The sequence below is a fragment of the Schistocerca nitens genome, chromosome 4, assembly GCF_023898315.1.
Source record: "Schistocerca nitens isolate TAMUIC-IGC-003100 chromosome 4, iqSchNite1.1, whole genome shotgun sequence".
NCBI lineage: Eukaryota > Metazoa > Arthropoda > Insecta > Orthoptera > Acrididae > Schistocerca > Schistocerca nitens.
In genome coordinates, this window is record NC_064617.1 from 379,502,569 (window position 1) to 379,529,339 (window position 26,771).

Consider the following 26,771-nt stretch of genomic DNA (forward strand, 5'->3'; position numbering starts at 1 on the left):
ATTTCTCTAAAAATAGAAGTTTGTCTTTGCATCACTCACCCAGATGATCCCAAATGATTTTTTTTACAATTGTTCTGCTGCCTTATCACCGTACTTTTCACTTTTATGCTTTTTACCAAGAAGCGCATTTTCATAGGCCTTCAGGTTTTCCCAGCGAGGTGTTATCATCTTGGAAAATTGGGATTTCTGTAAGTAATCCACATCATACTAGCATGGTATTTTGATCAGGTAACTCACGGTCTTCATCAGGTGTCCTCTGAGCCCTCAAGGAGCACCTGATGAATCTAGTGGATTACGTGATTGAAATATCATGCAAGTGTGATGTGGATTACTGGCAGAAAACCTGATTTTCCAAGATGACAAGTGCATTTTTGTTTGAAAACTCAAATTGTGTTTCTTTGTCTTAACGTGATTCACAGTACCAGGTCTTCCACCATCCAACAGCAAAGTTTGATCTGCACAATTCACATTCTACAGTTTCTCCACTGCCTATGATAAATGTAAACTCAGTTTCTACATTGATGTTAAAACTACACTTTCATTTTGGAGTGATGAAACGGTGAACATGGTTCAGTACTATCAACAGTCAAAACGTAAACAGTAAAAAAATAGAGATTGTACAGCAAGTCCTACAAGTGGCACTTCCTGGCCCATATACTTGAACAGTGCACAGCAAATTGCAAATCTCAAACATTTGGTAGTGTAATGTACTCTAGCCAAGCAGAATCACAAAAAAGTGGGACATTTGAGCATCCTCAAAATAACAATATAACGTTTGGGACAATGCGAAATTTAAAAAAAGGGACTGTCCTGCAAAAATGGTATGAATGGACACCCTAGTTTTAACAGTTGTGTAAAAATTATCTCTTATTGTCAAAACAGCATGCAGCAGCTGAGTGCACTTTCAGAATTCAACCAAGATTCATTGGGAATCTGTCAGGGAGTACACTTAATGCAGTGATCTAAACTACTACTTAATAATGCACCTTTATTATAGATACACTAATATGCATTAAAAGAAATGTAATTGTGACTTACTATTGTACCCATAAAAACAAAATTCACTGTAGTCAGCCATAAAAATATTCTGACAGTGAGACAAAACTTTCTCAATTAAAGTACTTTTGCCAATATTAGTGCGGTACCACCAAAAAGACGTAATTCATCTTTACACACCTTTGCTGACTGAAAAGCCTCATTGTACCATTTAATAACTTAGCGGCCCAGCTATGATACTATACATGACACTTAGTAAGCTGGCATACCTTATCTATTTTCTGCTTGAATGCTTTATAATGCTTCTTAATGAGCCTTATCCACAGCCAATTGCTAACTAAAAATGAATTGGTATAATTCAACAATTCAGTAGCCTAACATTAAATGACTCTGCAGATGTGTGAAGAAAATATTTTGCATATACAGTCACATTTTAAGAATACAAGGAAACTAACATATGATTCTTGAAAGGCACATCCCACAAAAGAAGTACCCAGATTTTAAAATCCCCAAGTGGGTTTGTAGTGATTATTGACAAATGAACAAGAGAACTTATAATGTTGCTTGATATGATGGATCAATGAAACTAAAAGTCTAATCTATCAGTAAAAGTCCAAAATATGAAAATACAAGATTGAAAATTTCTTATTTTATGGTTTTATGCAATATTTTTAATATTTTATTTGGTTGGAGGTTTCAATCAGTTATGATTCCTGAGATTAGTCAGCATTAGCAAAACCATTCAAAACTATAGAATTTTCAGCTAAGGATGGCAGTGTCAAACAATATGAAACATAATGAAACCAGAAGGCAAACAATTTTATGAAACCTATACTCTGGGACCAGCACCAGAGTACAGCTGATTAATAATTATGTCTGTTTGGTGCTCACAGAGTAAACCATTAAATTACAGTCACTGGTCTTCAATGAATATTAAGATAAGAATGAGGTAATAGTTGATTAACATGTAGACAGATTCATATGTGCTCAGAATATACATATTCATATCATGAAAATGCTAATATATGCTGTGCATTTATTTCTGCTACAAATTAATAAAATTAATTAAAAATTACTGTCTTTTTTATTTCATCTCTCTCTCCCTTCTCTCTTATTCTTCTTCTTCTTCTTCTCTCTCTCTCTCTCTCTCTCTCTCTCTCTCTCTCAAATACGTCTCATTAAGCCAAAAGCTTCCTCAGGCTACAGATAATATAAAGGGTCTCCCATAAAGAATGCAACTTTTTAGTGCTTAATAGCATACAAATTTATTTATGAAATTAAATAATTTACATGTTATTGCTGTTGTGGTTGGCAGGAGAGCCAACACCGTGTTACTAGAGGAGGCCGAAATGCACGCGTTAGCTCATGCCGGCTGGCATGAGGTCTGGAACAGGATAAGGGAATTAGAATTTAGAAAAACAGACGTAGCTGGTGGAATACTTAACTTTAATCCATTAATGATAAACGTCGCTCTTGATGGTACATGATTCACAATATCAATAGTAACTGAATATGGCACCTTGCTAGGTCGTAGCAAAGGACGTAGCTGAACGCTATGCTAAACTATCGTCTTGGCAAATGAGAACGTAAGTAGGCAGTGAACCATCGCTAGCAAAGTCTGCTATACAACTGGGGCGAGTGCTAGAAAGTCTCTCTAGACCTGCCGTGTGGCGGCACTCGGTCTGCAATCACTGATAGTGGCGACATGCGGGTCTGACGTATACTACCGGACCGCGGCCGATTTAAAGGCTACCACCTAGCAAGTGTGGTGTCTGGTGGTGACACCACAATTGCATTGCATGCCAGCTGTGATTATACAGGGTGATTCAAAAAGAATACCACAACTTTAGGAATTTAAAACTCTGCAACGACAAAACGCAGAGCTAAGCACTATCTGTCGGCGAATTAAGGGAGCTATAAAGTTTCATTTAGTTGTACATTTGTTCGCTTGAGGCGCTGTTGACTAGGCGTCAGTGTCAGTTGATGCTAAGATGGCGACCGCTCAACAGAAAGCTTTTTGTGTTATTGAGTACGGCAGAACTGAATCGACGACAGTTGTTCAGCGTGCATTTCGAACGAAGTATGGTTTTAAACCTCCTGATAGGTGGTGTATTAAACGTTGGTATAAACAGTTTACAGAGAATGGGTGTTTGTGCAAAGGGAAAAGTTCTGGACGGCCGAGAACGAGTGATGAAAATGTAGCACGCATCCAGCAAGCAGTAACTGGACTACAGTATCTGGAGATGTTAGAAAATTGGCTGTTCCCTCAGCTCGAACAAGAAGCACAACAATTCATATTTCAGCAGGATGGAGCGCCACCATATTGGCACTTATCTGTCCGTAACTACCTGAACGTCAACTACCCGAGGCGATGGATCAGCCGCCAGGCAGCCCATGACAGAGCACTTCATCACTGGCCTCCAAGAAGCCCTGATCTTACCCCCTGCGATTTTTTCTTATGGGGGTATGTTAAGGATATGGTGTTTCAGCCACCTCTCCCAGCCACCATTGATGATTTGAAACGAGAAATAACAGCAGCTATCCAAACTGTTACGCCTGATATGCTACAGACAGTGTGGAACGAGTTGGAGTATCGGGTTGATATTGCTCAAGTGTCTGGAGGGGGCCATATTGAACATCTCTGAACTTGTTTTTGAGTGAAAAAAAACCTTTTTAAATACTCTTTGTAATGATGAATAACAGAAGGTTATATTATGTTTCTTTCATTAAATACACATTTTTAAAGTTGTGGTATTCTTTTTGAATCACCCTGTACATGAAATATGGCATTACTCAAATGCTATCCATGACTCTGCAGCCACAATGTCACTTTTTCGATGAAATTTTCCATAACTTTCCAGCATACTTACATCTCTAGTTCTGAAGAAGAGAGCCCAATTAAACACTCAGCCCAAATGCTACATCTCACAGTCACTTGTTTTTGATGTAATGACTTCTCCAGAATTACTTAAGGGTTTTATGTGCTGAAAGTCCTGTAATTTTGCTCATTGATGAAGCCATTCATGAGGAAGTGCATTTCATAAGTGAACACTATTTTCTTGATGAAACTGTTCTCCTTTCTTTGCTTTGCAAGCACCCATGAGCAAATGCTTGGCACTCTTCATAACTGTTTGGCTTCAGTTTTTGTGTCAGTTGGATTTTGTAGGCTTAAAGGTACATATCTTCTTTCAGAATTCTTTGCATGTTAGTTCTGGGAGTCACAGCAATATTGTGACTCATGATGGCAATGTTTTCTGCAGAATGACTAATGCAAGAATACTTTGAGAGTTTAAAGTCTATAATCAAAATCAGTTTTCTCAAATTCAAATCTCACCACAGTCCATATATTCAGTGCATTACATTACCCAAACACTCTGTGAAGTTCACAAACAGTCACAACGTTCACCACATTTATAATAAATTTTCACTATGATAACATGCTGTTCCATCATGAGGCACTCCTCTGCTACGACAAAGAAAACAAATGAAAAGCATGCAACTTTCAATGCTCCCAAGTTACTAGAACTGAAATGGGGTGCATATCAAAAGTTACATTCTTTGTGGGTCACCATTTAGTATGATGCCTATATACAAGGTGAATCACCTAAAACTTGCACCACAAATATTACGGAAATGAAAAGTGCTATTGATGTGTGGTTTTCATAGAACAAATTGGTTGTCAGGACCTCATGTTATTAGTCAATAAATAGATTGTAATAAAACTTATAAAATGTCTTTTTTGTGCAAATGTACACTTTTTTAAATAAAACAATTCCTATTGGCATTAATAAACTAAAACTAGGTTAAATTAGAATGTCAGTGATCTTTGTCAGAGGATCCTAGTGTGACTCATTTATGAAAGATCATATATTTAAAAGTTTTCACAACAGCACTTGTATAGTGCATGTGGTAGCACACGCTACATGTATTCTGATCAGTAACAAAACAATTGACCCAACCATCACTGCTTGTGATCAAAATAACAACAGCAGTGGAAATACACACTTCTAGTCTGGTATGGAGCAAATGCTGAACAAGTGCTAACATTTCATTGGAGGTGTCAGCACAGGCTGCAGTAATACATTACCGCATATAATTGAGTGTAGTTGGTATGTCCTCATAGACAGTGTTTTTAAGATTCCCCCACATAAAAAAGTCTGCTGCCAGCAAATCCTGAGAATGGGCCAACACAGGTACAGGTCTTCTGTGTTCAATCCAATGATTTGGAAACAATTTGTGAAGACATACTGTAGTACTTCACGCACTATGGGCTGGATAGTCATCATGTAGGTGCTACAGGTTCCTCTAGTCTGCAGAGGAACATCTTCTAGCAGCTATGGAACTTCATCTGTTAGGAGACTGTGATACTTGTGCACGTTCAGTGTTCCATTTATTAAATATTGGCCTATGAACTGATAGCTATTCCGCACCACACATTTACACTCCATGGATGCAGTGTTCCACCTGAAAAAGCCAGCTGGGGTTGTCAACAGGTCAACAGCGCATGTTTCAGTGGTTTACCTGGCCACAGTTGGTAATTGTGACTTCATCACCATACAAGATACACGGTACATCTGGAGTATCCTGTTTTAGTACCCATGTACTGAAGTTAACATGATTCTCATAATCGTTTCCATGCTCCTCTGGATGGTGAGAGATGTGATAGGGATGGAATCTATGTGAATGCACAATGTGTAGGACCCTCACCTGACTCATGCCACTTCTCATGCAATTCCTTCTGTTATGATGTCTAGGTGTTATCTACCACTTTCATGTAACTGATTGAAGAGGTTGATAAATAACTGCCATGATGGTTGACATCAATTAGGATATCTTGCTGCATACACTGTACAAGAATGAACTTCATTCCTTCTACACTCTCCATACACCATGAGGATGTTAGCATTTTCTACATTTTTAAAACCCGTTGTCCATTCATGACCTACTGCTTGAACTGTCACATACTATCTGACTAGTAAGTCACAGTGCACCCAAGGAACACCCAAGCTCAATGCAAGCAAACATAACAACATTGTACCTAGCAGCTACACAGGTTGAATGACACAAACAGGTGTTGATGTGGAAACTTTTCAAAATACATTATCTCATAAACAACCCAAACTAGAATCCTGCAACCAACACAACTAACATTCTAATTTACCCTCATTTTAGTCTGTTAATGTCAATAGGCATTGTTAGATTTAAAAAAAGTGTGTGTTTGCACAAAAAATACACTTTATAAGTATTATTACAATCTATTTGTTGGCTAACAATATGAGTCCTTGACCTCCAATCCATTCAGTGGAAAATGCACATCAATAGCACTTCCCATTTCCAATATACTTGTGGTGCAAGTTTTACATGATTCACTCTGTGTACATAGGTGACTCAATCAAAATTTTACATACAGGTGGCATATATTTGAGAGCTTAAAGTAAAGGGTTTATCAAAATGCATAAACATGTTCTTACATGCCTCCCCATTTCACAAATGGAAATGATGTCTGGTATATAACTTACCCTACTGTGCTAGTATCCACGAACTTTGTCTACGAAATTCATTATGACAGCCAGACAAGACCCAGGTGCATTTCATCACCAACATGTCAAATTTCCTCCTTTAACTCATGGTGAATGTTTTTGGGTTTTTTGATGTACACCAATGATTTAAAACAGTCCCAAAGAAAAAAAAACATAAGGAGTTAAGTCACATGAGCTTGGTGACCATAGTTGGTCACTATTATGTGAAATGAGGTGAACCAGAAACTGCTAATTGAGCAACTCAATTGCTTTGCAGGAAGTGTATACATGGCACCATCCTGCTGAAAGCATAACTCATGAACATCCATCTAACTGAAATGAGGTCATAAAAAAACCTCTTGTCATCACACAGTATCAGTTTCCATTAATTGTCAGCTTGTCCTGCCTCAACTTCAAAAAAATAAGGACTGGTGATACCACTGTCCAAAAGTAACACCAAACCTTCATTTTCTGTGGATGCACCCACCTCTCTTAAATTATAAAAGCATTTTCTGACCCCTAGATAAAGCAGTTCTCTTTATTCACAAATACATTTCAGTGGAAGTGCACCTCATGATTAAAGATGAGGTTCCTGATAAAACCATTTTCTTCCCATCATCTTCACCCAACCACTCAACAAAATATTGTTTTTACTCTTGATCAGCTTATTTCAGCTACTGAATTCTGTAAAGTTGGCAATGCATATTACACCTGAGAATTTGCTGTACTGATTTATGTCCTGTGCCTAATATGAAGAACTGATTTCACTGGATTAATAGCAACACTGTCATGAACCACCACAATGTTCTTCCCATATCAACCCAAATGAGGGCACCCACAACTCTTAATGTTCACTGTTGAACCTGTTTCATTGAACTTTAAATAAGTCTGCAAACTGTGGATTCATTATGTGCTTCACTGTGCCCTAGAATTGCATGGAGATACCTTACAGTTATTGTTTAACTGTCTCCATTCTGATAAAATATTTGCACTATTAGCACATGCTATGCAACAGTAAACTGCTCCATACAATAAACTGCTGCTGAGAAATTCAGAGAGATGCAATAATTTGAATGTTTCTGGGAAAAAAATGGTGCACAACAGTATCATTAACTAACAAAAATAAATATAACTATTTGAAAGACCCTCTATAACTGATTTTTAAAGTATTCAAGTTGAAACAATAAACTATGAAGGTACTTAAATCCCTAATGCTATTATACAGAAGCTGCACTGATAATCTGGTATTACATATCTCACCTGAGCACAAGGCAACGAAGTTTGAGGCATTTAACACGCAAGATGTCAATGGCTTTTTGGCTCTTGTCAGAAAACCGCAAGTTCTCTGGATCCCAGCGTAGCTCCAGCCGTTCCAAGTTCGGACAGTTATTAGCTATACCATCCATTAACTGATCAACATGGATGTTTACTCCTAGGCGCTCAGGTGTGCCCATAACAATGATCCTGAAGTAATAAGATTGCTAAAATAAACAGTGAATTTGAACACAAGAAAATTTATGCATGTATGGGAAGCTGAAGCAGAGTAGATCTCTGGAATAACATACACTATCATTAGTGAATATGAAAGAAAGAAATGGCTTCCCTTAGTAAAAGCAGTATGCTGATGAGGATGTTTCCATTATTTATGACAGCTGCCATTATTACACATTAAAATATTTATGGCTGTAAAAAATTAAAAAAGCTAACACACATATATGTACATATTGAGAACCTACTAACAAATTCAGGATTCCTTTTCATTTAATTACTCTCTCCCCAGACAGTTCTTCACAACAACATCACTGTCTGAGGCAAATGAAATGCAATGCTAACAATAGTATCAATAGTTTTTCTTATATTTTTATTGTTTCCATTATTTTTTCAGAATAAGATATAAATATGGCAATATAATAAACTAAATCAACAGAATAACATCTGTGTTTGATTAAATAAAAATTTATTGCAGGTCATACACATGATGAATAACAAATTTGGCTATAATGAAGAAATGTAATATTGTCAAGGAATGAGACATACAAGATAATCACATATCACTGAATATTCTCATGTTCAGAAATGTCAAGGAGTGACTGGTTTTACTTGGTAAAAACTTTCTGAAACCAAGTTTGCATAAATATGTCTCTGTTTCAAACAACTAATTTCGGCAGACTTTGCTGTCTTCTCCAGGGCTTCAAAATTCTTGTTTCAAAACGTGTTTGAAACGTGTTACAAAACATGAATTCGAACCCCATCTTAAGTTGTGATGTTAGGGAATAAAATGTAGCATTTTATACAAATTCTTGTCAGAAATAAAATATTTACAATCAAAAGCATCTTGTGCACATGACCATGTACATATATGTAGCACTCATAGATGACTGTTACACCATAAGAATCATAATATACAATAAAATGCACAGCAGCACACCTGTTTACGTTAGCTTGACATGTTCCAGTCAGTGATGATCCAACTTAGATAGTGCATATGGTACAAGTCAATGAATAATGTGTACATTTTACCCACTAATATGACAACTTGGCATGAAGTTCCAACTTACAATGAACACATTTTGTAACAAAAATTTTGAAGAGCTGAGGATGACAACAAAGTCTTTTGAAACTGGTTGTTGAAAATAAAAAAAGTTTTTATGTGATATTGGCTTTAGAAAGCTTTTTATCAGTCATGTATGCAACTTTATCAGGAATACAGGGTAAAGCTGTGGTTAACCAAAAAACAAAAACATACTATTTATAAAAAAAAAAAAAATATGTTGTCCAGTGTCACCTCTGATATGACTTTCGGACAGAATCCGACCACTGAGGTTTAGATGAGTACTGATATAAAAATATCCTGTATATGGGCTTAAACCACGATTTAGCTTCTTTTGTGCCTCTAAATAAAGTACCGGTATAAAATAACAGTGAAACAGAAGATATGCATGAATATGATAGATACATACACTATTTTTCAGGTGCTATATTAATGAGCACTGAAAATGTACCTACTTGGCATTTGTGAGAATGGGAAGCACCGACATCCACAGTTGATCGGTGATGTGTGGCATTCCAGAGAGAGCTATTCCCCACAGCTGATGTCCATGGCGAGAAAGGAATTTGTGGAGAGCATCATCAGTCAAATTGTCTGAGCTGTCCAAGTCCAAGGCAATCAGTGAGCGTGGATTTCCAAGTTCCATGTATGCCTTCAGAACCTGGAAAAAAAAGAATCTATTGTTAATGAGCATGTGCACACACACACACACACACACACACACACACACACACACATGTGCAGAAGGACACAGACAGACAGAGATAAAGACAGAGAGCTTTTAAATCAAAACACCACAGACAAGATCTGTTGTTGTCCCTTATACTTAGGAATAGTGTAGATATTTTTCAAATATATCAAAATTCTGATTAGATTTTTTGTTGCAGCCCTCAGTGTTCTGCTGTTTGTCTCAATTACATCTCAATGACCAATTTTTGCTCACCTTTCTCCCTTCAAAGTGCACAGAGACTCTCCTGCAAAATCTGCAGGTCTAAAACTCATTGGATATAAAATATGGCACCCAATGTGACAAGATTCTAAAGAATGTTTCTCACATTAACTTACTTATACTATTCTCTAGTTCACAGTACAAGTGAAAATGTTATGGGTTGTTGAATACACAAAGAAAAACATTACTCTAGAAAAACAGTTCTTCAGTATGGTGCACTAACTTTTACCTGTCATTGATGACAATCTGCTTAGGAGATACTAAGTAAGGACATTTTTTCACTCCTGTTCTTCAGCTCACATTACTTAGTTGTAGTGTATTAGCTATAAGGGGCATTCAAATGAAAATGAGACAGATGAAAAAAAGTAAGTTAACTGTTTATTATTTCAAGAGCAGTCACCCTAATTGGTAACACATTTATGCCACTGTCAGACAAGATGGTCAATGCCTTTATGGAAAAATGTTTATGGTTGCCTCTAGAAACATGATTATACCCAGGCATGTATTTTCCTAATCATCTGAAGCAAATCGATGGCCACAAATGTATTTCTTCAGGGCTCCAAAAATATGGGAATTGCACGGGAAGATATAGAGACTGTAAGGAGGATGATAAGGGCTTCCGAGCAAAATGTCTGCTGTGTAGCCGAAACAACTTAGGAAATGTGTGTTCTGGCCCTGCGAAACTTTTGCTGCTGTGTAGTCAAAACGACCTTGGCAGCATGTAGGCCCACATGTACCCAAGGTAGTTTTGCCAAGGTTGTTTTGACGATGCTGCAGAAGTGTCAGTGGGAAGCCCTTCAATTTTAATAAATTGTCCATCATGGTCAAATAGTGCACTAGCAAAGGGGTAAACATGAGTTATTTTCAGCCTGAATAACAACTAAAGAAAATTTAACAACTGCTACACATCTGAAAAATTTACTAATCAAATCAAATTGTAAAAGCCAAATAATATGGCCAGAAGATCAACAAATGTTGTATGGCTGTCAGGTTATTAATGCTTATTTGGCACCAATCAGAGGACACATAAAGGGCAATTTGAACGTAACTCCTATAGGCATTACCAGCAATCATTCTTCTATTGTCCATAGTATCTGTTGATTTAATATCAGCTTCTGATATTGTGGGGAAAGATACTCCTTCTGAAGTTTCTAACAACAATTCCTTGTAGAACTCTAGCTCAACTATTCATTAATATTCTCTGTGACAGATATCTCCAAGTTATTCTACACAAGGCATTAGTAGCCAAAGGTTTTGAAGAATGGACTGCTACAGGGATCTCTACTTTCACTCCAGCTCTCTTGAATTTATATACTGCAGGTATTCTTCACACTGACAACAGGAAATTCAATTCTGAAGATGACCTAGCTACTGGTAAGTGAAGAAAGTCCATAGAGGAAGCAAAGGATATTGACAGACAATTATCAGTCTTGTGGAAGTGCACTACTCTGCAAAACTTAAGGACAAGCTAGATAAAGTAATGTAACATTTGATCATGGAGACTTCAGTGTGATGATTTTCTTTGAATAAAAGTGTCATTTCTGTTTATCTCATTGTGTATTTCTCTCATTTACCTTCTGCACTATATTGTATCAGTTCTTTCTATGTACAATCAAAGTTTCATTGTGCTATGTTACTTGGCAGTAACACATCATGTGAAAGTCACTTTCATCCTTAAGTTTTTCTCACCTGTGTATAAATGGCTCCCAGTCCCACACAGTTCTAATGGAACAAACTAACATTACCTACCTGACAACTGTATGTTACCTATCTGAGGGCTATATGTTACCTACCTGAACATGTGCTATTCCGATCTCTCTCAAGAATGCTTCTGTCCATAACTTAAAACTGTGTGCTCTGATTCTACTAGTTAAAAAGAATCTCTTGTGTCCTAGTTCACCCCCCACCCCCCATTATTTACACAATGTGCAAGCAGTTCAGCTAGTCTGTATTTCTTCCTGCTACTCAGGTGCAGGCCTTGGATATCTAGGCTTGGACTATTGGCATTGGCACAAAAGATGATGATTAGCATTTGATCTGGTCCACCTACCACATCTGATGACATGAATTTCTCATCAGTATTTTCATAAATATAGAGTTTTATATTCTGTTGCATAATACACCACATCTAATTTCACATATTACAATGTTAAATCAGCTGATGATTCAAGTAAGTCTGCTAACATGAATATAACACATTTTATTCTTAATTATTTAGATTGTGAAAAAACTAGGCACCTAGTGAGTACAAAAGGGAAAATACAACACCAGTATTTAAAGAAGGGGATAAAATGAGGTGTACCAACTATAGAGTGATCTTGGAAAAGAATCTAAGGAAGAGGTTAGAGCTATCCTAGAACTTGAATAACAGCAGCCTTGATTTAGGATAACACAAAGAACAATTGACCTTATTATTGCACTTGAACAAATAATGGAAAAATACTGAGAGAAAGGAAAAGCCCTGATAATCATGTTAATAAACTTGCCAGTTCCCTTTTCCCAACACTCTTCATCACACTTGTGAATACTATAATGAAGGACATCAGAGGAGTGGAAAAAGAAGACCTAAATATCCTTGTAGTTGTAGATGACATCACCATTTGGGGTAAAGCCAGCATGGAGGTGCAAAGGAAATTGGATCTGTGGTGGTAAACACCAAATTCAAAGAGTTTGCCCTGTCAAAGATTCAAGTCCTCCTTTGGGCATGGGTGTGTGTGCTGCTCTTAGCATAAGTTAGTTTAAGTTAGATTAAGTAGTGTGTAAGTCTAGGGACTGACAACCTCAGCAGTTTGGTCCCATAGGAACTTACCGCCAAATACAAACTCAAAGAGTTTGAATTAATTGTGAACAAAAGCAAGACAATGGCAATGTATTTTTGGAAGGGAACAAGATCAAGATTGTGAATAGTCTCATACATCTTGGTTGTGTTGTGGCAAATAATGAGAGTATCATTTTGAAGTTGTGAACAGGGTAACCAAAGGGCCCGAGTTCTACAGTTTAGTACAAAGTCTTGTCTGGGACAACATTGTTCCTCTAGGAGCTAAAGTGACTATCTTCAGAGTTTATTTTTCTACCCACTGCATTCTACAATTTGGAGAGCCTACCGTATTTACTCGAATCTAAGCCGCACTTTTTTTCCGGTTTTTGTAATCCAAAAAACCGCCTGCGGCTTAGAATCGAGTGCAAAGCGGAAGTTATGAAAAAAGTTGGTAGGTGCCGCCACAACTAACTTCTGTCGTCGAATATATGTAGCGCTTCGCAGGCACAAAGATAAATACTGGCACCAAAACCTTTGCGTCAGTAAATAAATTTAAAAAAAAGGTGGAAGACGAGCTTTTTTCTCCGCCCTGGGTTTCGACCACTGCATTTTCATACATTAACGAACGAAGTAAATACAAATTCCGTATTGTTCATCTTCGAATGTAGCAGCATTTCAATGCACTACGAAAATCCGACTGGCAAGACTGTTTGGGATGTTTGTCAAAATGGCCAACTCTGCGTTCTGAATTTTTTCCTACCTGTGAGAAGAGATGGTTACTAATAGGTACTTTTATAAATTGTGAATCACATGCAATATTCTCTTCAGCATAATAATAAAGAATATAAAGATTTTGCCATGTATTCTGTCGTGTTTGCTGCTATCTCATTTAAATCCTATCTGCCTAATAAACTACGACACTAGAGTGAGACAACAGCAAACGCGGAAGAATATACATATCATGGCATGTTTATATTCGTATTATTCTTATGCCGAATAGTGATACAGTCAGAAATGAAGCACGGCAATTGATTAGATTTTTAAATCTAAGATGACTCTAATTTCTGTGCAGAATGTAATGTACCAAAAGACGCGTCTGCAAAGATTTTCAAAAGGAGAAAAATTTTCGCTAAACTATCGTTCAGAACATTTATCGTACGCAGTCTATTATTTGGGTCTTGTTGATCATTAGTAAAGAAAGCGGCAGTGTAAGTAACAACAAATAGCAGTCTCTTGCCATTGTTTCGCTAATGAGACGATTCCTCTCTTTTTAAAAAAAAAAAAAATTGTAAGCAGCGGTAGCGCGCACAAAAGCAAGCCATGCCGCGAGCGGCGACAGGTCGTAAACACTCATTATCGGAATGCGACAAACAATGCATGACAGTACAGTAATGCATTTTCAGCTTTGAGTGATGTAAACACCTATAAAAAAGAGAACGGCACTTATCAGATGAAAGAAAAATAAGCAATCAATTCAAACCAGACGAAGCACGTGAAAAAGGAAGGGTACCCGTATAAATACGGACGGAGCGCCTGACGCATAGCAACGGCTACCTGGTAAAGCTTAACTGCTAAGCTTACGACTCGAACCAAACTACTATAGCTGTATCGTCATTCATTTGACCTAAATTGTGTCTCATATTACAATGGACCAACTTTGTTTCGATTTGGAGGTGCGGCCTAAAACTTTTCTCTCCCCTTGAATTTCGAGTCTCAGATTTCTGGTGCGGCTTAGATTCGGGAAAAATTTTTTTCCCTCGATTTCGAATCTCATTTTTCAGGTGCGGCTTAGATTCGAGTGCGGCTTAAATTCGAGTAAATACGGTAGTCATAATCAATGACATGTAAGACAACTGCAAGTTTTTGACGTAAATTTCTTTAGATCTGCCCAATAAAAGAAAAAGGGAGACCAGATCACAAATGAGCACGTAAGGAGAAACCTGCCAGTGGAAGTGACAAAGGACAAAGGGCTGAATGGAGCAAGGCTGAACTGGTTTCAGCATGTGAGATGGATGCAGCCCAACAGAATTTCCCATAGGGAAGGAATTTGCCAAGATGAAGACCAATTGGGCAAAAGAGGTGGCTGGACGAAATTAAAGAAAACCTTGAAAGGAAAGGAGAGGCATGGGATGCTGTGGTGAGTGAAGAAATTTACCAGGACAGAAACAGATTAAGGCAAACTGTTCAGAGACATCCCAATTGGTTTTCTGGAAAGATTCCCAGATCATGATGATGTTTTTATTATTAAAGATATCCTACACCATAAATTCTAAAATAAAAGAAATAAGAAATCATTTTAAAAAACAAAAAAGAAAAGAAAAAGAAAATTCTGACTGGTTCTATATCTTTTATCCAAGTAACCTTCCTCCTATTTGAATCAATGGAGTTTGTAATAACATGAAATACAATAAACAAATAAATATAAATAAAGCAGAATCTCTTAGTACAGCGACAAACCATACTGATTACTTGTGAATAATTAAACTTGTCAGCCACATTAGAAAAATGTTTAACTGGAAATAGGCAAGATCTAATTTTGATTGATCATGGCAAAATTTTATTTCCTCTAAATCATACATAATTTCTTACTGAAAGTACTGTTTATTGTGCATCAAACATGAAACATAACTAGAAAATTGTCATCACATATGTTCAGTTACAAAAACCATTGCTGTGTGTTTCACTCACACTCTGCAATGGTAAAACAGGTGAAACTAGCAGAATGATGCTATTGGTTGTTTGGTCATGTAATATATGGTACTTCTTTTTTATAGTGTATGTCACTTGATCAACTGTCCTTGCCACTGCATGCAGTGTTTCAGTCTAGATCATCAATTAAAGTGAATCTTTGACAGGAAATATCAATGTCACAAAAGTTGCAGAAGAATTGTTGCAAACAATTTGAAACTGTATGACAAAATAAAAATGCAAACTAAAACTATTTGTGCAATCTGGGGGGAAGATACACAGGTTTGTGGATAGATTTTCATGCAACAGTTCAGTTGGTGTTTCTATTACTGAATTAGGTTTACTCTTATAAAATAACAGTCGTTTTACATCATATTAGAATCTGACTAAAAACTAAACTCTGTTCAAACAGGCCATGGATGGTTCAATGGTACCGACCAACCACTGTGTCATCCACAGCTGATAAGTGTCACTGGATGCAGATACAGAGAAGCAAGTGGTCAGCACACTGCTCTCATAGCTATTGTCAGTTTTTATATCCAGAACTAGACTCTCACACACACATTAATTGTGTATTCTGGTGGTTAAAAAAATTTCATAACATTCAAATTACATAAATATGCTGATATTTCTTATTTATAGAAAAGAATCAAATTTCTATTTTAAATTTCTTTAAAAGTGTATACATTCAATAGTTTATAGTTTCCAAAAGATATTAAAAAATTGATTAGTAGCATTTCTGCAACCTAACAACTATTACAAATCATCAAGTTTAGATTTAGAGCCTGTAACACATTTAAAGATACATAAAATATTTGTACCAAATTAGGAAAGTCCCTATAGCTGGAAAATAATGGCTCTCAGTGTTGATGATGTAAGGCAGTACACATATCTCCACTCCTTTATTATTACATTCATTTTAACTACAGGTACCTATATTCTGTGTCAACGGAATTGAATAAATCTATATTAATTGTTTCAGTTGCAATGCATCTATTGTCATATATCTCAACAGTTGAACTTAATGATACAATGAATCTGATTCATTGCCTGTGTGAGTACAATTCTGTTCTATGATTGCTGAAAAAGGAGTTTCTGTATGTTGTGACAGGATATGAATCTTTCTGAAGCACACAGTTTTAGTCTTCCAGAAAGAGTCATTGCAGTTCAAACTACAATGAAGAATAAAAGTTTACAATGAAGTTCAGTAAAGTTCACATTATGCAGTTTTGAAGCCTCAAATAAAATTTTATCCAGTAGTAGCTAGAAAAATAACTATAGTGATTTACCGAATCATTAAATCCATTGATCTGGCCAGCAGCCAGAAAACGTAGTCCAGGAATGCGTGTGAGCATATCAATGAGGCACTCAGTTGACAGATCTGTTGCTGTTATATCAAGCTCTTGAATGTTGGCCTTCTCCCACTCCACTTGCATCACATGTTCACTCTGCAAGCCTGTTTTCAGACAAACATTTCTCATGCTACTGATGTCATCATTAACATGTTTAAAATAAAACAAACTATGTCAAGCCACTAATTTTTCATTGTAACAGCTGTGTGTAAATAATATACAGGGTGATTCAAAAAGAATACCACAACTTTAAAAATGTGTATTTAATGAAAGAAACATAATATAACCTTCTGTTATACATCATTACAAAGAGTATTTAAAAAGGTTTTTTTTTTCACTCAAAAACAAGTTCAGAGATGTTCAATATGGCCCCCTCCAGACACTCGAGCAATATCAACCCGATACTCCAATTCGTTCCACACTCTCTGTAGCATATCAGGCGTAACAGTTTGGATAGCTGCTGTTATTTCTCGTTTCAAATCATCAATGGTGGCTGGGAGAGGTGGCCGAAACACCATATCCTTAACATACCCCCATAATAAAAAATCGCAGGGGGTTTGATCAGGGCTTCTTGGAGGCCAGTGATGAAGTGCTCTGTCACGGGCTGCCTGGCGGCCGATCCATCGCCTCGGGTAGTTGACATTCAGGTTTATACCAACGTTTAATACACCACCTATCAGGAGGTTTAACACCATACTTCATTCGAAATGCACGCTGAACAACTGTCGTCGATTCACTTCTGCCGTACTCAATAACACAAAAAGCTTTCTGTTGAGCGGTCGCCATCTTAGCATCAACTGACGCTGACGCCTAGTCAACAGCGCCTCAAGCGAACAAATGTACAACTAAATGAAACTTTATAGCTCCCTTAATTCGCCGACAGACAGTGCTTAGCTCGGCCTTTTGTCGTTGCAGAGTTTTAAATTCCTAAAGTTGTGGTATTCTTTTTGAATCACCCTGTACTTTAATGGCAGTAAATTTTACAACAGAATATCACAGTAGTAACTTGACTTGGCTGTTTCTTAATTTGTGAATAGATCTGAGTGGGAACAATTAACTGCTAATTCAGAGGTCATAAGAAAGTTCAGTGGCTGAGCAGATGTATCTGACTACATTTGTGCTGAACTCGTTCATAATATTTACTAATATTTACAACTTTTATGAAATATGGTTAAGTTTTATGGGGATTGGCAGATAATGTATCATCACACTTACTGACTGTTGGCTGCACAGCCTGACATCAGGTGAAGATTTATTCTGTGTAGTCAATGGTCTGTTTTCCAGACTTTTTTGTCTTAGCTCTGAATGGAAATTACCTGTAAACTCATGCCTTAGAGTATATGAAAATGCATACATAGCAGTGCATCATGCCTCCACCAAAGCTGCACTTCAGAAAATAGGAAAATACCATGGCTGATGGTAGTTAAAACACAATGAAAACAAACAAATCCAAAATACAGAAAACAAAACATAGTTAATGCAATGGCATTGTGCAAATCAATGATGTGATTGGGTGTGAAAAAGGAGTTAATAAAAATGATGAATTCTAAAGAAGCCTAGGATTATTTTAGTAACTATGGATACAGGAAAGAAGCTGAAAGAAATACCACAAATAGACTGAGAAATGAAGCGAAATATGGAAGGTATTTCAAAAATTAAGTCCAGTCCAGTTATGAAGTAACCAAATTGGAAATCATCCTACACATATTAATCGTAAGATAACAAGCAGATATTTTGTGAAGTGCATTGGTTGTAGTTGATAGACCCTGCTGCTAATGTTAATTGTCACACAAGATTTCAAAGCAGCAATAAATTGACTGCAAAACATGATATGATGTGAAAATGTTAACTAACAAAAACCATAATTCTCCTCACATGCAGTGAAATCTTTGGACATATTTGTATACTGAAAGTTCAGTTTATATTTAATGGGAAGTGACTAATTTGTAGTAGCAGATAGGAAAGTAATATTTACTGTGATGTAGACAGAGTGTATGAGAAATATTCTGGGAAGAATTAATTATCAAATGAAGCTTAAAACTGGTGGTTTGCTCATTCTATCAGCAATCAGTCCCATCCACAAATGCAACAGAAAATTTCAGTGTGCTGGTACACTTGGTCCTGTAATGCCATAATAGACTGGGAAACTTAAAATTTCTTTCATGACAGATGAAATGAACCTTCCTGTAAATAATCTAGGAGTAAAGGTGACAACACACTGGATAGTAGAGGCAGTCAGCCATCAGCAAACAACAAACAAGACTGAAAACTTTACTAGCATTTGCACAAATCATTTTTCAAGTTATAATATACATACACACACATTCATATACAATGTTGCACAGCAGAATAGTAATTAAGTGAGAAATTAAATTTTGTTGAAACCAACTGGGACTCTGACAGTAAATGGAGCATGCATTTCAAATATCAGATGATGAAACCAGAGTCAACATTCAAAAAGCAGAAATACAAACAAGCTGTGGGAGAGAGTATCAGAAACGCCTGATTCAGCACATTGACAACAGTCCAGAGCAGACAAAACACTATTCTGTCAATGGGGACCAAACCTAGGGACAATGTGAGAATGCCTTTCACACTACAAACTTTGCATTAAAGAAAGCTCAGAAGACCTGAAACTACACATTAGGTTAGCCAAGAATTCTGACAGGCCTGGAAAATAGGAGCATATGAATGAAGAATTGATCTGCCTATCTGCAAATTGTTCAGCCTGGGAACAGGATGCCTGTGCCACCATTCCAGGGGAACAAATACTGCCTTGCTGGCTGTATGCTGAGACCACCTCTCAGGCTGTCCTCCATGTTGCTGTTGGGTTTCTGACCACATGCCATCATGACAACTGACAACAGAGGAGTGCTGATTTCTGGGGCCGAGTGCAGCTACACTCAAAAAGAAAACTCAGGCTCTGACAGAAGTCCACGGCTGCACCAGACTACAGAGATGCAGCAGCTGCCACACCAACCAGTGATAGAGCCATGGCATTGGTCTCAGACTACACCACGGGCTGTGCCAGTAGATTCCTTGCTGGGTGCTGATGTGCTACTCTGCACCACGATGCAATATGAGCACAGCATGGCCACTGTTAGGCCACAGTAGTAAAGGGCATAGTGATTGTAAAACTCTCTGAAATAAATGACTGTTAACTGAATGATATCTCACTAGCACCTTGGTGCACCACACCTCCGCACCTTTGTCTGACTGCCCCACATTCACCTAGGAGGCTGTATCCAGTGTGCTCATGTAGCACATCATACACTCTACAGCTATCTTGTACTGGCTGATGCTCAATGTCAAGACTGCAGTTTGGCATGTGAGTTGGGGTGAGGGGTTGTTGACTGGAGTAGGTGAAGGGCGAAAAGAAGTGGAGAGTGGAAGTATGGCTGATGGCACAGAGAAAGGCATCTGGTACACAAGACAGGAACACAGGAGGGGCAGTAGGTGCACAGCATAGGAATGCAACACACAGCTGCCAGAGTAGCATGTGATTATGATGTGGAGGAGTGGAATGGGAGAGGTGACAGAACAGAGCAAAGAGGGACTGTGTGGAATAGGGTGTGGGAATAGTGTGTTAGCAGAGATTTGAGACCAGGCTGGTACTGGGAATGGAGGATGTGTTGTTAGGGTAACACCCATGTATATAGTTCAGAGAAGGTGGAGGTTGGGGGGGGGGGGGGGGAGGATCCAAATGACGAGGGTTATGAAGCAGTCATTGAAATTATGCATGTTGTTCTGCTTGTTACACCACTGGCTGGTCTTAGACACAGTTTAGGGGGGGGCCATTCATATGGGTGCACAGTTGGTTGGTGGCCATGCCCACATAAAATGCTGTGTGTATCCAAATTGGAGCAGAACTGGTATATGAGATGGCTACTTGCACAGGTGGCCCTGCCTCTAATGGGATAAGATATGCCTGTTAAGAGACTGGAGTAGGACATGCATGGTGAGTGAATCGGACAGGCCTGGCACCTGGGTGTTCCAGAGGTATATGACTAATGTGGCATGAGACTGGGAGTGAGTGTGACATAGGGATAAACCAGAATAACCAGAATATCATACAAGTAGGGTTGGCAGTGGAATGCCATTGTAGGTTGGGTGGTAAATGTTGTGAGCAGAACATCTCTTCCATCCAAAACTTCTTGCAAAAAATACTAAAAATTCTCTCAAAAAGAATCTGCAACAGGTAGTTCAGGAACCCATTCATTATTGAAGCACAAAATATATGTTAATGACAAACAGATCTGACCTATTTGACAGTATCTACATGGAGAATAATATCAGTAATTATGATGATCACCAAACTACAAAGAGTTATTAAAATAAGGAAAACACCTACAAAAAGAAGGATATAACATTTCTTAGGCATGTGCTGCAATCATTAAACTCAAGCAAAGAACAGAGAAACTGTGGCTCAAATTCAGAAAAACAGTTGACCAGACTGATAAAACTAAGTTCCCAATCAGAATTGTTACAGCTGACAGAGGTACAACTAATATCCAGAAACCTTATTTTTTACAAATGCTGCATGTTACACAAGAGGGAGGAAGCAAAGCATAGAACCACAGATAGGCAGATATTAATTAAAATATTCATGACTATTTGAGTAGTAATATACTAAATTTTCAACAATAATCATAGCAAAATTGTTTTATGAGATATCTATCAAAGCTCATATTATTTCTGATGATAAACTAACAAACAACAATATTCCAACCATTGTTGATATCAGTGGATCAAAATAGATAATGACAAAATGAAAACCACAACAAGAAATCCTTTTTCAACTGTTTCTTCACATTTTCAAATCAAGGAATGTTGGTACAATTCAACTATTGTATCACTGCAAAGCAAATTCATGTATCTATTAGCAATAATGTAGAAAATCTGCTAAAGCTTAATGAAGCCTGAAGGTTCATGGAGTTCATGTCACACTGTACACAAGCTGCTAAAGCTTAATGAAGCCTGAAGATTCATGGAGTCCATTTCATATTGTACACGAAGACTGTAAGTGGATTAGCTACTCTTTAACTAAATTTTACTACAGATATGATGAGTGCACAACTGAACGGCTTATTTCAATAGTGGTACAAGTCAATTACCTCCACTTTTCTGCCTATAATGCTTCCGAAATTAATGATCCAAATAAACAGAAAGAAAGGCTCATCTCTAGCAAAAAGCCATACGCTTGAATATTTCTGGTATCTCAACTGCAGATTTTTCAGCACTCATTTAACTTTAGGATTCTGTATCTCAAAATGAACAAAAATGGACATGGACCACTACTGAAATAAGCTCTTCAACTGTTCCAGCAATTCAAAAAGAACACAGGACATAATCAATAGTAAATAAAGCAACAAGGTTACTGTTCTACAACACACCATGATCATAACTCTGTAACAAAAAGCATATTTACTGAGTCTAAACTAAATGATTTAGATAAAATGAAGTTAATACCTCAAACAGAAACGAACATGAATCTGAAAACATCAATAATGTGGACTCTAACTCATGTAATTTTCACATGATTTCCAAAGTTTCATTTCACAATCACAAACACAAGCAAATTGCAGTAAGTGTAGATTATTTTTGTGTGTGTTATTAATAAAAGTTTCTGTCTCTTAATCTGCAACATTTTAGGCTACTTTTTCTGTACCATTGCCTCCTCTTAGATCAACATTAGACTGTGCAAACCTTAACATTGAAGTGTCCAGAAGATCATAGTTCTGTTGGAAAAAAGAAGGGAAGGTTAGAGTTTTTTAACAATGGAAAGATTATTAAAGATGGACCACTATAGTCCAGTTGGGGATACATGAGACAAGAAGTTTGCCATGGCTTCCCCAAAAGTCATTGTACCATTTGATCTATGTAATTCTGGGGAAATCACAGGAACCTAAATCTTGATGACTGGATAGGAATTAAAAGCAGAAACCTTCAGAAAATTAGTCCACTGCCTTAACTGTCAATAATAGTCATTAAACAGGAAACAATAATGCAGCATGAAATCTACAAGTGACATCTATAAGGATATTACATTTGTTTCCACAGGTTTGTTGACTAATGAATAAGTGTCAGCCTACAAATCCAAAGGGTTCTTGATCAATCCCAGGATTTCTTGTGTCACTTATTACCTCTTTCACCTCTGGCAATGATTTTTAAATCTGAAAAATGATAAGCTGCACTATAGTTTGGAGTTCATATTAAACTGTAGGTCCCACCATAACTGGCTGTATAAGTCTGTTCAACGGTCAGAGGAAGCAGTGGAATATCCCTCTAGTATGAACATACCTAATACAGCATTGTGGTGTTCAAATCAATCTTTGGGATGACAACAGCCTTACTTTTTCATTTCTTAACAGACAAAATTTTAGATACAGACTTATTTTCATTTGTTGATTGCTGTTTTCGTTGTTTCAGACTGACCAGTTTTGAACAATGTTATCCATCTTCATATCATTTCTTGGTGTTACAGAGTAACCAGTTTTAATTTCACTATTAACTTCACTGTGGTATATTTGAGTGTATGACAGTGAAATTGATTGTGTGGTTAAGACTGGTTACTCTGTAACTATGACAAATGATCTACAGGTGCTGCCCAAAACCAGTCAGTTTGAAATAATAAAAACAGTTTCAAATATAATTTTTACTATTTCAGTATGATATGTCAGATCAAAATTTGAGAGTAATGTGCATGAAAACAGTTGAAAATACTGGCAATTTTTTTTTACTCAAGCTAGGTGGTCCAATGCTAAGGCAATGGGTTATCCATATTTAGGTTTGCATTGTTTCCTTAAATAACTCAAAGTGGTTCCTATGAAAAGGATGTGGCTAATTTACTTTCCTATCCTTTCCATATCTGAGCTTGTGCTCCAGCTACAGTTACCTTGATGTCAACAGGAAGTAAACTCTCCTTTTCCCCCTCTTTGTTAAATATTTTAAAAACTTCAGTCTTGTATTAATCAAATACCCAAAAAGAAGGTATGTATGCATGAGACAACAAGACTAAAAGCCATATTAGGCAATATGGGAAGCACTTGCATGTCAGAAATACAAACAGAAGAAACTGGATCAAGGATATGACCTGAAATACAAACTTACTTAAAACACAAAAATTTTTGTCTGTATTGTGTGAAGTTTCAGTGTGTCCTGTTTCATCTGTTGGACAATGAAATGCTTTTTCTCAAAACATTATTACATTCAGTTACAATTTCTCTTAAGAACTATTTTTAATCCTGAAGCATCATGTCACATGACAGTGTGGTATTTGTAAAATATTAGACCAGGTATTATAAAGTAAACTTACTTGTTTGGTTCATAAGTAAACATCGAAGCCTGCGGCTGCGTTGGAATAAAGTTTTCAAACATGACCCAGTCACTTTGGCACAAAAGTTCACCGCCAGGCATTCAAGCTGTAATGATTAGGAGAGCTGCTTAAGACGCTCATGCAAAAGAAGTGAAATTCCAAGTATAGCAACAATTCAGTGTTTCAAAAGTGCATTTATAATTATTAAAACACATTAATCCTATACAATAAATAAACAAATGGTTACATATTAGTGAGAATGTTAGAAACTGTGAGAGGCATAAATCTTATTGCTACTAAACCATTTCTAACTTAAAAGGCAAATGTAACAATAAACACACACACACACACACACACACACACATATGCACACACATGCAGCCTTTACCCTGCATAATGCTGGCTGGCTGGTTGGATGCACAATGCCAGAAATGCACTTCAGGAAGAAGACTAGGGTGTGTGAGTAGAGGGAAAGGGAAGAAAGAGGAGGGCTTGGGGTTGGGAAGCTAGTGGTTTGGAGAAAGGTGGTCAGTTTGCTGGCTACAAATGTGGGAGGGAAGGTTGGCAGGTGCATGGACTAGGCCTGTGATGCATGGGTGTCAGAGCCAGTGGGGAGCAGCACACATTACAGGTGACATGGGCAAGTGAGCTGGGAGGGGGTGATAGGACAGAGGAAGGGGAGGCTGTTGGGTGGAGAGTGTGGGGACAGTCAGATAATGGAGATTGGGGGCAGGATGGTTCTAGGAGTGAAGGATGTATTTCAAGGGTAAATCCCATCTGCGTAGTTCAGAAAAGCTGGTTGTGGATGGGAGGATCCAGATGGTCTCAGTTGTGAAGCAGTCATTTTGGAATTGAGCATGCTGTGTTCATTTGCATTTTGTGCCACAGGATGTTCTTGTCCACAGTTTGACAGTGGCCATTTATTCTGGGGGACGGTTAGTTGGATGTCATATCGACATAAAATACTGTAAAGTGATTGAAGCAGAGTTAGCATATAACATAGCTGCTTTCACAAATGGCCCTGCTTCTGAGGCAGCAAGGTCAGCCTGATTATAGTAGGAAGCGCTGGACTGTCTTCCACAGTGATATGATTCTTGTGGCAAGGAGTTGGGAATGGAAGTGGCACAGGGATGGATTAGAATGTTGTGCAGGCGTGGTGGGTATTGGAACACAAGTCTAGGAAGCAGTAGGAGGATCTTGGGTAGGATTTCACTCTTCTGAGGGCATGATGATAGATAATGAAAGCCCTCATGATGGATGTGATTCAGTTGATTCAGTTGTTCCAGTCCAGGGTGGTACTGGGTGACAAAGAGGGTTTTCCTTTGTAGCTGGTTCTTGAGAGGAGGGGGGCTGGGGGTGTGAGGGGGTATGACACGAGAAATATGTTTTCAGAGTAAGTCTAGAGATAGTGCCTGTCTGTAAGGGCCTTTGTGAGACCATCAGAATACTGGGCAAGGGAGTTCTGATTACTGCAGATATGCCATCCCCAGGTGGCCAGGCTCGATGGGAGGGATTTTTTTGTTGTGGAAGCGATGACATTGTCAAAATGTAGGTACTGTTGGTGGTTGGTGGATTTAATGTGGACAGAAGTGTGGATGGAGCCATCAGAGAGGAAGAGATCAATGTCCAGGATGTGACATGTTGGGTTAAGGAGGACCAAGTGAAGCTTATGGGAAAGAATGCATTGAACTTGCAAAGGAATGAGGATAGTGTCTTTTGATTCTTGTGAAGGAATGAGGGTAGTGTGTTTTGATTCTTGTGAAGGAATGAGGATAGTGTGTCTTGACCCTTGTGAAGGGACGAGGATAGTGGTCTTGATTCTGAGTCCAGATCATGAAGAAATTGCCAGTGACCTGAACCAGGCAACGACTTTGGGGTAGTGGGAGGCTAGAAAGGTTTATTCTAAATGGCCCATAAAATTACCAGCAAGGAGGGAGCAATGCAAGTGCCTGTGCCACTGTTTTGTTAACATATTTTTCCCTCAATGGAGAAGTAGTTGTGTGTCAGGATATAGTTCATAAGGCATATGAAAAATGAGTCAGTGGGTTTGGAGCTTGAAGAAATTGGGAGGGATCCTGTTTGATAGTGGCAAGGCCATGAGCATGAGGGATTTGGTATATTAGGAGGTCGCATCAACAGTGACAAGAAAGGATTCATGATGTAAATGATTGGGGATGGTTAAGAGTTGGCAAAGAAAGTGATGTGAGTGGTTAGGTTTCAGTCAACTGGTTGGAGGTGTTGGTCAACAGAAGCAGAAATTCTTTCAGTAGGAGCACTATAAATGAATTCAATGGGGCATCCAGGATTGTTGGGTTTACAGTTTTCTGGGGGTATGTAGAAGGTGAGTGTGCAGGATGTCATTGGGTTGAGGCAGGAGACAGAGATGGGGAGAGAGGTTCTGGGATGTGCCTACAGTTTCCAGTAGAAATTGGTGCTTACATTGGACTTCTGGGATAGGGTCACTGACTCCTCCAAATACAATCTCTGCTATAGTTTATTTTGTTTCCAGATAAACATTGCAGTAAATAGCTAATCAAGTACATTAATAGATGTTTCCTAACAAGTCTTTATCACTACATGTAGTTCAGAATGTGTAAGAGGCTGCCTGCTAGTATATACCTGAATATGACAGTATTTAATTCTTGG

The 26,771-nt window shown here is 37.8% G+C and overlaps 1 protein-coding gene across 4 annotated transcripts in view; it reads right to left on the minus strand.

The window, feature by feature from the left end:
* Window positions 1–26,771, minus strand: part of LOC126253116 (F-box/LRR-repeat protein 2) — a 719,590-nt gene that overhangs the window by 22,340 nt on the left and 670,479 nt on the right. For all 4 annotated transcript variants that reach the window (XM_049954234.1, XM_049954235.1, XM_049954237.1 and 1 more), the window contains 4 exons: window positions 24,126–24,231; window positions 16,748–16,914; window positions 9,522–9,724; window positions 7,776–7,979 (listed from right to left, as the gene is read on the minus strand). In XM_049954234.1, the coding sequence (XP_049810191.1) occupies window positions 7,776–7,979; window positions 9,522–9,724; window positions 16,748–16,914; window positions 24,126–24,231 (680 nt within the window). The remainder of the gene's footprint in view (window positions 1–7,775; window positions 7,980–9,521; window positions 9,725–16,747; window positions 16,915–24,125; window positions 24,232–26,771) is intronic.